The sequence below is a fragment of the Spermophilus citellus genome (genome assembly GCF_964194105.1).
Source record: "Spermophilus citellus genome assembly, chromosome: 1".
Taxonomy (NCBI): domain Eukaryota; kingdom Metazoa; phylum Chordata; class Mammalia; order Rodentia; family Sciuridae; genus Spermophilus; species Spermophilus citellus.
The window spans coordinates 143,504,451-143,517,507 of record NC_138182.1 but is presented as its reverse complement, the minus strand read 5'-3'; the positions used below and the strand labels follow the sequence as shown (position 1 = coordinate 143,517,507).

General features: G+C 46.6%; 1 protein-coding gene across 5 annotated transcripts in view; it reads left to right on the top strand.

The window, feature by feature from the left end:
• The window catches only part of ACSL6 (acyl-CoA synthetase long chain family member 6), a 56,636-nt gene that overhangs the window by 24,156 nt on the left and 19,423 nt on the right, over window positions 1–13,057 (top strand). For 4 of the 5 annotated variants that reach the window (XM_081271458.1, XM_081271455.1, XM_081271456.1 and 1 more), the window contains 7 exons: window positions 513–545; window positions 1,890–1,941; window positions 7,768–7,841; window positions 9,472–9,549; window positions 10,908–11,042; window positions 11,407–11,541; window positions 12,629–12,724. In XM_081271458.1, coding sequence (XP_081127584.1) covers window positions 513–545; window positions 1,890–1,941; window positions 7,768–7,841; window positions 9,472–9,549; window positions 10,908–11,042; window positions 11,407–11,541; window positions 12,629–12,724 — 603 coding nt within the window. Of the gene's footprint in view, window positions 1–512; window positions 546–1,889; window positions 1,942–7,767; window positions 7,842–9,471; window positions 9,550–9,606; window positions 9,685–10,907; window positions 11,043–11,406; window positions 11,542–12,628; window positions 12,725–13,057 lie in introns of all 5 variants that reach the window. The other variant, XM_081271454.1, reaches the window with a different exon arrangement.

The following is a 13,057-nucleotide window of genomic DNA, read 5'->3' as shown; positions in this document are numbered from 1 at the left end:
GCCTCCAGTCCTACCTTTCTTGTCTGCTGCTCCCTGTATCCATAATGCCTGTGCACTTGAACTCCTTCATGACTTTAGCAGCCACAGTTGCATTGGCAACTCCCACCTGTTGCCCAGCATTGAATGCTCATTCAGAAGCCTATACCACCCAGCCACTCTGTCTCACATCTGTGTTCCTAGATGTACTGTGAGCATATTAAGCCCAACATGTCCAAACTCATTGTCATGTTCATAATGCCTAGCCTCTCCCCAGATCTTGGGCTCCCTGTCTGTATTGTATGGGGTGGGCCTAGAACCTCTAGGCAGTCTGCCTCTCTCCAATGAGTTCCAGGCTAGACATATGTCTGAGGAGAGGCAACTCAGGTGGCATCTTCCACAGCAGCCCATGTTTAAGTACAGGATCTAAAACTCTGGGCTTGGTGCAAGAGCAAGCCCAGATGCTGAATTTATTTTGTTCTGTTTTTAATTGATGAGAACTTGATATGTATTTAAACAGTGTTTTCTTTTTTCAGGACTGTGGCCAAGCAAATCACCATGCTCCTATGGTAAGCTAATCTATAAGCAGGCCTTTGTTGAGCAAGATGGTGGGTATGGTCTGTCTTCACAGAGCCTAGAGTAGAGAGGCCAGAGAAGCACCTCCATGTTAATATGCAAATCTTGTGCATAACTCAGGAACGCCTCCTTGGAGGTCCAGGACTTCTGTAGGCTGAGGGCCCAGGGAAGGACCTGGAAGAAGTCCAATGTTTGGGGAGGGAGACAAAAGGGCAGCCAGGCCTGGGTACCTGTGGCTCTCTGGTGAGTTTTTCTTGGGGAAGTCTTATTTTTTTTCCCTTTGAATGTAGTGAACACACCAGAGAATGAATGGGCAGAAGTAGCAACAAAACTGAAAGTGAACCCCTGGGTCAAGTGACCTGTGGCATCTACTGTCTTTGCTCATCTTTCCCTTGTGAACTTTTCTGTGTGCCATCTCCAAATGGTCCTGCCTGGGGTTAGATCATAGCCCAGTGCCCTCTGGGCTGGGCTATCAGGAAGTTTTCAGGGTTTCAGGTTCCAGGCCTCTCCCTCTAGCTCAGTCCTTCCTACTCCTCAAGCCACAGTGAGAGAGAGAGAGAGGGAGAGGGAGTCCTGAACAGATCATAGCCCTGCTTCCCAGGACCCTGCACAGGTGGCCCTGGGTCTTTGCTCATCTCCCATGCACCAGGCTCCCCAGTCCTTCCACGTACCCTGTCTCTTATGTCTCTGTACTTGTTCCCAGCTAGTTTTTCTCCCAGAATACATGGTCTTACTTTATCTGGAGAAACTCTGTTTGTCCTTCCATCTTAACTTATATATATCACCTCCTCTGGGAAGCCATCTCTCTGTGCAAACAGACTAGATGAGCTCCTGCTGGTGATCCCAGAACCATGTGCCCATTGCCAGGGAAGCACCTAATGCAGAGTAGTCCTGGGGATTTAATGGGTAACTCAATTCCTGAGCCACATGTTGTATTCCCAAGACTAATTGCAGGTATCTGGGAGAAAATGAGAAGGAAGAAGAGAACTGGGTCATACCCACTAAAAAAATGAGGGGTATTTGGTAGAGACCTGAATGTGACCACTGTACCCCACTCCGTCTAAGAGAGCTGGGAAACAGCAGATCAGCTGTGAGGTTGGTGGGAGAGATCCATGTTCACCATGTAGCTTCTTTTCCCCTCTCCTGGGAGCTCAATTGCCTACCTTTCTAACTGTAGCACATGGGGGCACTCACACGTACCCAACACATACCCCCACCTATATAACCCACATACACAGCACACATGTGAGGCTAGGTGGTGGAGGGATCCAGGCGTCTTGGTCCCTGGTAGTTCACACTCGGGTCTCCCTAAAACACATCTCTTCTCATTCCTGCAGCCCCCACAACCTGATGACCTCTCCATTGTGTGTTTCACAAGTGGCACAACAGGTAAGCAGTGGTACCCAGATTACCAGCCATGGCCTCCTGCACCCTATATTGGCAGCCTGGCAGGTGATTTTAGGAATTTTGGTGCCCTCTGTTAGATGGGCTGAACATTGTCTTGTGGGTGGTTCCAGATGTTGGTCCCTCCTCCTGTTGCTGGTATCCAGCACCAGACGAGTCAGGAGTGGCCAAATGGAGAGATAGTGTGGACTGGGAGGTGTAGATGGGGTCCTTGGAATTTCCCATAGCTGAGCCAGTGAAGACTGGGACAGCTGGATTATGTGCTGGGGAAAGGACTTTTGTCATAGTTTCGTTTCTTCATGGGAAATAGCTCTTACTCCTCTGCTTCCTACCCCCACTTGGTCTATGTATCAGGGACTGAAGAAGGAGTCTGAGGATGTCTAAGACTCCATCAAAGGATGTCTAAGAGGCTGAGTGTGAGTCCCATCCCCACCACTTTCCTAGAGTACTATGAACCAGCTACTTCTCTGCCATTACCGTTCCCAGTTTCTCATCTGTGAAGAGGGTCGTTAATAGTGCCAAGTAGGAGATGGGGGTGGCATGTGAAAGGGCAAATGCTCCGTAAGACTGTCAGGAAGAGGACACAGTCTATGCCTGGCACTGACAGAGTGGCACATGTATCAGCATGGGGCAGAAGTAGTCAAGGAAGGCTTCCTGGGAGAGACAGAATACACATGAGGACCACGGCAAAGACATGGCTCTTTGCAGTTTATAGTGCCCTTGTCCACCCTGTCACTGTGCTGATGTGGCCTCAGTACAGTTGGTGAATCAAACAAGTGAACACCAGGCCTGCTCCCAGGGGATACTACCAGCAAGAGGAGGTGCCAGGACTTGTGCCCTGCTCCCTATCCTGAGTTGTTCTCATTGCTGTCACTCCATCTCATCTGATGGACTGGCTTACCTTGATGACAGTTCTTAGGGGACAGTGAACTGAGGCTTCCCACACCTTCCACAGGAACAACCTCTAAGGCATTTGGCAGACCTTTGCAGGATTATCCACGTCATTGGATCATGAGAAATTGGTTTTACTAAAAGAGATGGATGTTTACCATTCGTTTAAGTGGGCTTAAAGGTTTTCCATTGTACTCTACTAAATCTTTTCAGAAAAGAAATAGAGCCCTTACTCTTCAGAAGCTGACATCCAGAGCCAACCCCAGAACTCAAAAATGCCCTTAAGGTTTATGTTGCTTTTTAAATAGAGCTTTCTGAGGTCTTTTTGACATGAGTTTTACAGCATGAATTTTTGGTGACATGATTTTGAAGAGCAGGTCACTGCTGTGACCTCTGGCTTTGGACCCCTGCCTTCTAAGTGTGCCTTCAGGCTTTCAATGGATACTTGGTCACAGGTATTGCCCCATACCTAGAAAGTACTTCATGATGCAGAACAGTGCTGTTGCCCCCTGGAGAGGGCTCACCTCATGTCCAGTGCTTTCCAGACTGTGCATTCACTGTCTAAAGCCAAGGCACCCTACTCAAGCTCTCTGGTGGAAGCAGAATGTATGGGGCCTAGAAAAATGGGCTGTGAGTTAGTGTCCCCTCCTACTCAAATCTATGGCTGGTTCCAGGGCACAGCTGAAGCAGTAAGCAGACCTTTGGCCTGATAGCACCCAGACTGGCCGCATACTTGGATTCCTTAGACTTCAGGCTAAGCCCATGCTATGCTTCTTGTATCCATCCTCTTGTCAGCACATCAGCCACGTGTGTCCTCAGTGTCACAGCCCAGCTACAGCTTCCCTTGCATGCTCAGTGTCCTGGCTCAGCCTCAGCCAGGGCTACATTGTTCTTTGAGTGGGGAAAGGTGGGAAATATGATCTAAACCTGATATTTGGCCCTTATTCCTCTGGTGGAATAATTCCAGGAATTATTTCCTTCCACCTCATGGTGGACACCCTGTAGAATCAGCCAGTGCTTGGAGCCCATAGTCAGGCCTGGACAGCCTGAAAGGAAGTGAGAGATTATGCTTATTTTATCTAGCAAAGTCTGATGGGTGAGTATGTGGTTGGTTGTTCATTTTAAAACAACCACCAACTGGACAGAAATCTGACTCTGCAAATTAAAAAAAAAAAAGATAATATGTGGGTAAAACTACCCTTGAATGATAGTTATATTTTTATGAGTTAATATAACTTCTCTTCCCAGAGAAGAAAATATAATAGCCTTAGGAAACATACCCTTCTCAGTCTATGTGTCTTTGGTACTATTTTCTTATTTATGCATATTAATTGAATCATTTTTTGAAAACCCACTGTGCATCAGACCTATTATTGGGGGCTGAGGACATGGGACATAGCCCTGCACTCATAAACTCACAATGCATATCAGCAGGCAGTTCCAGTACCATGTGCCCAAGGGTCTGCATCCTAGGCTATATAGGGTACCCAACTTTCGAGTCATCAGGATAGCAGGACACAGAGGATTCTCAGATCTAAGCAAGTTCTAAAAGATTGATAGCTGAAGAAGAAGAGAGGGAAGGGTGGTCCCAGCAAAGGACCCAGCATGCACAGAGGATCAGGAGCAAGATGGAAAATGTTGCTTTGAGGGAAGGTGGAGGGGGCCTGGAGCAAGGCCTGGGGACACTGGAGTTGGAGGTATGATGACATAGGCTTTCCAAATGAAAGAGCAGCTGAAGAGCCAGAGAAGAAATTCTGTCAGCGTTGTCTGTGGCTGATTTACTCAGAGGATGTTGTCATAAAACCATCTGTTGGTGCTCCTGGTACTTCCTAGCACTCATGCTGTGTAACTTTAGAATTACCTGACCTCTCTTAAGCCTTGGTTTTCTTGGGTATTAAGCAAATACATTTAATGCTTATGAGTAGAAGGCAGAAATGGACAGTAGTGCTAAGACAAAGTGCTAAGAAATGTGAGGCCTGAGTGGCAGTCCCTGTCACTGACTTCACACAAGAAAAAGAGAGAAACAGGAAAATCTGCCCCTGGATTCTGCAAATTTGATTGTGCTTAGATCCATGTTGGAAGATTTATTGCTGTTTCTCCATACCAGCAACTTGGAAAAACCTCTATATCATGTTTAAAGGAAATGCTGTCAGAGGTATATATTTTCCCAAATCAGAGAAGCAAGCAGAGAATTCCGAAAGCTTGTTCTCTCTCACGTCCTAACTGAGCCTTCCAATCTGCTCCCAGAATTTGTTGCCAACATTCTTTTGGTAGGGTATTTCTTAGAAATTTGCAGGACCTGAGAGTTCACACGTGAGATTTTTTAAATTTATTTTTTAGTTTTAGGTAGACACAATATCTTTATTTTGTTTTTATGTGGTCCTGAGAATAGAACCCAGTGCCTCAGGCATGCTAGGTGAGTCGCTACCACTTGAGCCACATCCCCAGCCCACACACATGAAATTTGCCAGATGAAACTCAGACTGCTTTCTAGGTCCCAGGACTGTAGGATTTGTATCTAAGAAACAACTACGGGGTGGGGGTAGGGGTTCTTCATGTGGACATGGGTTTGAGGAAAGGAGCAGGGATACAAGAAGGACAGGTGGAGGTGATTCAGATCCCATGGCTCTTTTTGTTTTTGTAACTTTTAAATCACCTCTGTTGTTCACAATATGGTCAAAGTGCTGGATCACTGGTCAAAACCTGCCTACCACACCTCTTGAATGCATACATGGGGCTGTTACTGATGCTTTTGTCTCTGTCAAATGGGTCACCAACAAGTTGAACAAGCAGGTCTCATGGGCTGTAATTATGAGAGCCAGTGTTGGTATTTTTTCTTTTGCTCCTAAATAAAAGCTCAGGTATCTTGTGCCTTTTCTGGACATTTTCAGGTAATAAAAAGAATCATGGCCATTGCAAGTCACAGTCAAAATCTTAATTCAAAATTACAAGTATCAGTCTAAACTAGGAATCCTCTCCTTCATTGAGACTCCTCCCCCTCCTCAGCAGGGTTTGCTGTGAGCCGGGGGTGGGGGGGTGGAGCGGCGCGGTATGGTCCCTTCTTTCCTCTTTTCCTCTCTGCTGTTTCTCCTCCCCTCTAATAGAGGCTTCTGCCCTCTCCCACCAGGTACAAAGTAGGGATGGAGAATGAGTAAGTGGTTAATGAACATTTGGAGATGGTTTGGGGCAAATATCTAAAACTTACTCTTTCTTTGGGCATTTCCCTGAGTTCTCCTGATGTAGGCAGTACCTCCCTGCCCACCTCTTGGGCTATCTGCTCCATCCTCTGCTGCAATTCCTACCTCTTTTGTTGAGGGTGGAGCGGTGGAGGGGGGACAAGCCTTTTACCCTAGCAAACGGGAATTGTGGGCAGATTCCTCCTAACACACCATCTGTACCCACTATCTGCTCAGAAGATGTTCCTTCTGTGGACTCCATATCCAATCCCTGGCATGATCATGATGATCATGATTTGCAACCACTGGTTTCCTCGGTCTAGGCAGCACATTTGGTCTCTTCAAGTGATCCTGTTAGGGTCTGAGTTTTCTCGGCTTTCAGGTTGGGATGGGCAGGGAGGTCCCTTCTTTCCTCCCCTTTTGATAGGCTACTATACAACTTCGTATGGCTCTCATCAAAGAAACGCTCCTTTGCAGGCTCCGTGATGCATGCCTATAATCCCCACTCTGGAGGCTGAGGCAGCAGGATTACAGATTCAAAGTGAGCCTTATCAACTTAGTGAGGCCCTAAGTAACTTAATGAGACCTATCAAAAATTTAAAAAGGGGGGGGGGCTGGGGAATTAGCTCAGTGTAAAGTGCCCCCTGGGCTCAATCTCCACTACCAAAAGTAACCATTTTTTAAGCGGATAATTCAGGGACGTTTAATACAGTATTCTCTTAGTCTCTCCTCATTTAGCTCTTTTATTTCCTCCTTCTTGACAAGGGTTTCAAGATTAACATTGGTTTATTTGACATTTCCTGTGTAACTTCTGCATGTGGTCTGGCCCCACACATTTGGCATTTCATGGCTATTACATGTGCTGCCTCAGTGAAAACATCTAATTAACATCTTTTGTTCATGGATTATGTCCTGTGACCTTATAAAAGCCCTGTGACCTTATAAAAGCCCTGTGAGATGGGAACTATTGTCCCTCTTATACAGGCAAGGAAACTATGAGAGGAGAAGTGGCTTAGTGATGTCATGCTGGCTAGGATTTAAGCTCTGTCAGATCTGTCCAGTAGCGACATCAGGGTTGCATCCACATTGATATGAAATGGTGGCCACAATGGCCTTCCTCCCCGCGTGCTCTTTGCTGAGTCCCCACCTACCTCTACCCCCTGAATTATTCTAGCAGTACCTGATTTCCTCAAGGGCCCCCAGGACCAAGTCTCACAAATCATAGTGGAAGGTTATCTGAAGACAAAGTAAGAACATCTATGTCCCATCTTTGCTGATGAGCAGGAGGCAGGGGCTGCCCAAACCCCAGAGACCTCCAGCCTGGCCTGAGCCAGGTACCAGCTGCAGCAGGAAGTCCTCTGCCAGCAGAGACAGGTCAGGCCTAGAGAGCAGTATTGAGCACTGGAAGTCTGTGAGGGGACAGGAGAGGCGCAGAGCCTGTGCTCCCAGAGGGAAACAGGAGAAGATACAGAGCCTGAAGTAGTAAGCCCTTCAGGCTGAGGCACTCCATCTGTGCAGGCGTGTCACCTGCCTCCTGGTGCTATGCCTCATAGCGGGCTCTGAAGGTCTATAGGATGGAGGTGCCTGGAGCAGCATTCATCTTCCTCAAACTCTGAGGTGGCTGAGGATGAGGGCCAGAGGCTTGGGTGGACAGGTGGTGTCCGGGACCGCTAACATGGGCACTATTTTCAAGGAGTGGCCCTTGAACTCCCAACTAACTCCTCTTCTTGCCTTCTATTTTCAGGGAACCCCAAAGGTGCGATGCTCACCCATGGGAACGTGGTGGCTGATTTCTCAGGCTTTCTGAAAGTGACAGAGGTGAATAAAGTAAATTTACTATACAGGTGTCTCTTGAGGACATCCTCAAATCAGTTGCATTGTTTTCTCCCCCCTGCCCCCCGCCCCCCTGATACAATCTGGGCTTCCTGCCATTCCCAGGCATGAGTTTCTGTTCTCAATAGAGCAAACCCACTTTTAAAGCCCCTTTCAACCCCACTTTTAAAATCCCTTTCAAACACTGAATCAATCCATACCTGACAAACACTTAATTGATTTCTTTTTTTAATTTCTATTACTTATTGATGGACCTTTATTTATTTATTTGTTTATATGTTTGTGAGCCACACTCGAACCTAGTGCCTCACACATGCTAGGCAAGTGCCCTACCACTGAGCCACAACCCCAGCCCTTAATTGATTTCTAAGAGCACTAAGATACTGGAAAGAAAAGTTTGCAAACCTATTTTGCATTTTTAACCTCAAAAATTGAGATAGCTGTGCTTTTGAATGTGTACCTTTATTCAGCAAGTAGCCCGTATTAACTTGGTTTTCAAGTAGGTCAGGGTTTAATTCAGTCATTTTGTGTTTAAGGACTACTAGAGTCTGAGAAACAACCACAACTGCCAATTTATAAGGCTGTACTTAAAGGTAAACCTAAAATCATAAAACCTTGAGACCTTGGCCTGACAAAAGCATGTTAGTGTTTTATAACCAGCTAAGAAAGGAGAATCCCCAGCATGGTGAGTATGCTCTGCAGTTTCCTTCAGGAGAAAGGATGGTGCCTTTTCATAGAAGTTAGGCCTTGTCTCCACTGTGGAGACATCTCTCTCCAGGTAATAGTATGGAGCCTGCCTATGCCCCAATCACATACTTTGATAGACAACTGTGAGAGACGGTTGGTGACTGAGCCACATTCCCAGGGTTTGTCCAAACTGGTCCAAAAAGGCAGCCCAGAAGAGCCAAGCAGTCCAGCAAAGGAAACTCTTCTTGTTCAGGCCCCCACCTGGCCAGAGCAGCCCCTGTCCCTACCCTTAGTCTCACCTGTGTTGGAGGGCTGCAGCAGGACTCCCTGTCAGCTTTCCCCTTTAAGGCCTCCATCCCTGGCTGTGGCTTGAGAAGCCAGTTTCCGCCATCTGGTTTGGACTTGGCCTTGTCTCCTCCTCTGTCCTGGGCTCTCTGGGCCCCTTTCTCTGAAAAAGGACTAGGAAGTGCTGACAAGCCAAGCCCCAGGGAGACTGGGTAAATGGGGTCTGAGGCAGATCCCACAGTTGTGGGGAGGAAAGGGAGAGACCCAGGCTGGCGCCGACTGACTGCAAGTGAGATGCAGGCCCTTCCCTGCGGAGCCCAACTCTGCTGGTTTATGTGTGCTTCATTTGGCTCTTTGCTTCTGCAGATAACCTAGACCCACTGGCGCTGCGACCTAACACTTCGCTTCCTATGCTGCCCTATCTCTCTCTCTCTCTTTTCTCTCTGCACCTTTCCTCCCTCCCCCCACACCCTCTCATTTTCTCTCTCTCACATCACTCTGTCTTCACACCCTCCATTCCCTTCCCTTCCCTCCCTCCCTGTTCGCCCCTCCAGGACCATTTCTCTTTAATGTTTTATGACTCTCTTGTTGTCTTCCTGTCAGTGTTTCTTTCCTTTCTGTCTCCCATGCCCGTCACCTGCAGAAAGTGATCTTTCCGAGACAGGACGATGTGCTCATCTCCTTCCTGCCTCTGGCTCACATGTTTGAGAGAGTAATCCAGGTAAGACGCCCACCTGACTGACTGGGATTTGCCTGGGCTCCTTCTGTTTTCTTGCAGAGTCAGTGGGCTCCCACTTGTGCGGATGTGCACTTTTCCTATTTGCCTTTAGCACACATGTTTGAGCGAATGGTGCAGGTAAGGCCCTGGCATTAGAGAGGCACAACCCATGCCTAGAACCCATAACCCTAGCAGGATGTCATTGGTCACTGGTGTTATGAAGTAGGACCAAAAAGCCCTATGCTCGGAAGGTACCACAGGGGTCAGAAGGGTCCAAGGACCTTGGTCACCCCATCAGTTCTCTAGGGAAGACCCAAGCTCATAACATCTGCTCTGAGAGCGTTGCAACTTTGCAGACATTTGCTTTACCATCCAAGCTCTGTGTCCATGTATGGCCAGCACACTCCTGTTTCACGACTCTCATAACTCACAGATTCCTAAAAGAGAGAACAAGCTGTAAAGAATCAAACTGTCACAGCTCCTCAGGCTGCAGATGGGGACTGGTATTAGCTTGAGTCTGAGTCAGGCCTGTAGGGGTAAAGAGAGTGAGGGGAGGAATCCATATGTGATTTGGGGACAAAGAATTCTCCATGCATGTGTCACTCAAGGTTCCAGCCTATAAATAAACTGCATCTTTTAATCCTTTCCGATTTTGCCTTGAGAGAGATCTGGCATAATAAGGCAAGCTTTCCAGCTTTCTTGGCCTGAATTAGAATGCCATTAATTACTGTCAAGTAGTTTTTTAACCCCGGGTAAAGTGAGCTATGCATTCTTAACCTGTAAAGGGGGTGGTTAGGAATATTACCTCACTTGTAGGGTTGCTATAAGCATTAAAGACAGGAGCACATATAAGGACCCTGATGTGCTCTTAGTCCCACTAAGAAATAGTCAGACTCCCTCTTTACCCTCTCACCAAACAGCATCCACAGCCAACTCTAGCAGTAGCTCTAGTACCTGTGGGGATAACAAGTCCTTCCATCATTGCTGAGATATCCCTGGGAAAATCCGCATAGTCCAGGACCTGAAATAGACCCATTAATAAGCTATACATATCTCAAAAAGACCTAGTTTCCAGCATGGGGCAGTGGGTGTGGGGGTAGGCATCCATGAAAATGGCTATTTTGGCGTCTCCCCAAAGCTCAGAATCCCACTCCACCTCCTGTGCCTTCTCCCTGCATCTGAGTGGGACTTAGTGTGAAGATATGGGATGGGGAAGTCATTCAGATAGCATTCTTTGTGTCTTGTGGCAGCAGCCAGAGCTGGGTTTGGGTTATGGGTGCCCTTTATGGAGTTTGGGATGCTCTGGATTGCGGCCAGGAGTGACCGGCCCATCCTAATGGACTCCTGTCCTCTCCTTCCAGTCTGTTGTCTACTGCCACGGAGGGCGCGTTGGCTTCTTTCAGGGAGACATCCGCCTTCTCTCAGATGACATGAAGGCTCTACGGCCCACCATCTTCCCTGTGGTCCCACGACTGCTGAACCGGATGTATGACAAGGTGAGCCCTGGGGGAGCCAGGCTGAGGTGCTGCTTATCTGCTTATCTAGACAGTCTGTCCTGAAAGAAGTTGCTTCTTTGCATGTATTCCCCAACTCTTTTTTTGCTTTTCCTTCTTTAATTTTCTTCCTCTTCTCTAAAATCTTGGTTGGGAGGCATTATTTTAGGAAATTCCATTTCCACAAGATGCCCAGACTTTGGCAGAGTTAACCTTCAGCTTGATGTCAGTGACCTTCTGCAGGAGTATCATGGAGCGTGGCTTTTCTGATGGCCAGTCTGGGCCTTCTTTCTGATGGCCAGTCTGGGGACATGTCTAAGGAAAGGCCTTCAGACCCTGACAGATGTTTGCAATGTGTGTTCCTCAGATCTTCAGCCAGGCAGACACTCCATTGAAGCGTTGGCTGCTGGAGTTTGCAGCCAGACGCAAGCAGGCGGAAGTCCGGAGTGGAATCATCAGGAATAATAGTATCTGGGATGAACTCTTCTTTAATAAGATTCAGGTAAGAAGTGAGCAAGAATGACACCTGTGTCCAGTGGGTGATCTTACAAGAGAACTTGAGAAGTTCATTCCAGTAACCTATAATCTTATAGAATAATAACTCATGAAATAAAAGTTTATCTTACAATTAAAATTTTAAACGACCCATGGTTAAGTAGTTCTCTTGACCTCCACAGGCATCAGGGTGACCTTGCCCTTGGATAGTCTAGTACTGCTTGATACTGCTCCATCAAGATGCTTCTAGAGTCTGAAGATTCTCTTGCCTTTCAGTGTCACCCTGGTCCCATGGGTTTTTCAGCAGCACCAGCTTCTAGCTAGATGCTCAGGAATATTCTTTTCCTTTCCTGTTTCGTGTCCCTTCATCCTCTCCAAACCAGTCCAATCCAGAATTGCACATTTTTGTATGTTTGTATGAAGCCTTCAAGCTCTGTATTACCCAAGGAATCTCTAGCTAATTAGTAGAATTACTCATTTTTTTCTTGCTATTCTATTTTTAGCTATGAAAATTAATATTTAAATTCTCTTGGCTCAACTTACAGAAACAAAGTGTTTCAAGTGTTTTTTGTCCTCTGTAGTGCATAGTAAATAAAGCATTGTATTGATTTATACATGAAAAAAAGATAATGTCATTAAAATGGATGTTGGAAGAAATTGCCCTAAGTAATTGTTTTGGTTGCTTATGAATGATGGAAGAGTGAGAGAGCAGCTGTATATTTTAAGGAAAGGAGAACCAGTATCATAGAATGCCACACAGACTAGTAACACTTATCTTAATAAACAAAAGAGTTGATCAAGGACCTACAGGTTTAGCACAGTGTTAGAGTTGTTGCCTAGCATATGCAAGACTCTGGGTTCCATCCTTAGTCCTCTGCCAAAAAAAAAAAAAATGTTTGGTTTTATTCATGGCTTAAGTTGTGTAATTGATTGGGTTTATCATTTGCAAGGGGAAGGGACTTCATCAGTTCATGGTCTTCTCTTTGTTCAAAATCTTAGCATCCAGTTGAATATTGGACCTGAATGAGGTCCACATGGGCAGGACACCATCTCAGGTATCACAAATGTTGGCAGATTCTTCCCTCTTCCCACAGGCCAGTCTTGGTGGACATGTTCGGATGATTGTTACTGGAGCAGCCCCTGCATCACCAACAGTCCTGGGATTTCTCCGGGCAGCTCTCGGGTGCCAGGTATTGCCTTTCATGTCCTTACATGGGGGCAGAGGGATGTGCATCAGGGATGAGATCTATTTTACCCTCTACTATACAGAAAAAAATCCCAGGAACAAGATTTGTGGGATAGATCTCCCTTTTCCAAGGATGCAAAAAAATCCCAGAGCCATTTAAAACCAGGATACCCTTGCCCCATTCTGAAAACACATATGTATGCACTCTGAAAAATTCCTTTCCCTGAGCCCTTGGAAGGTTTTTGCAAAGGACAAAGGAATCAGATAAACTATGTTATGAATAATCAATGAGCCAGGGAAGCTGTACCCCACCTGTACCACATCTCTGCATTCTCCA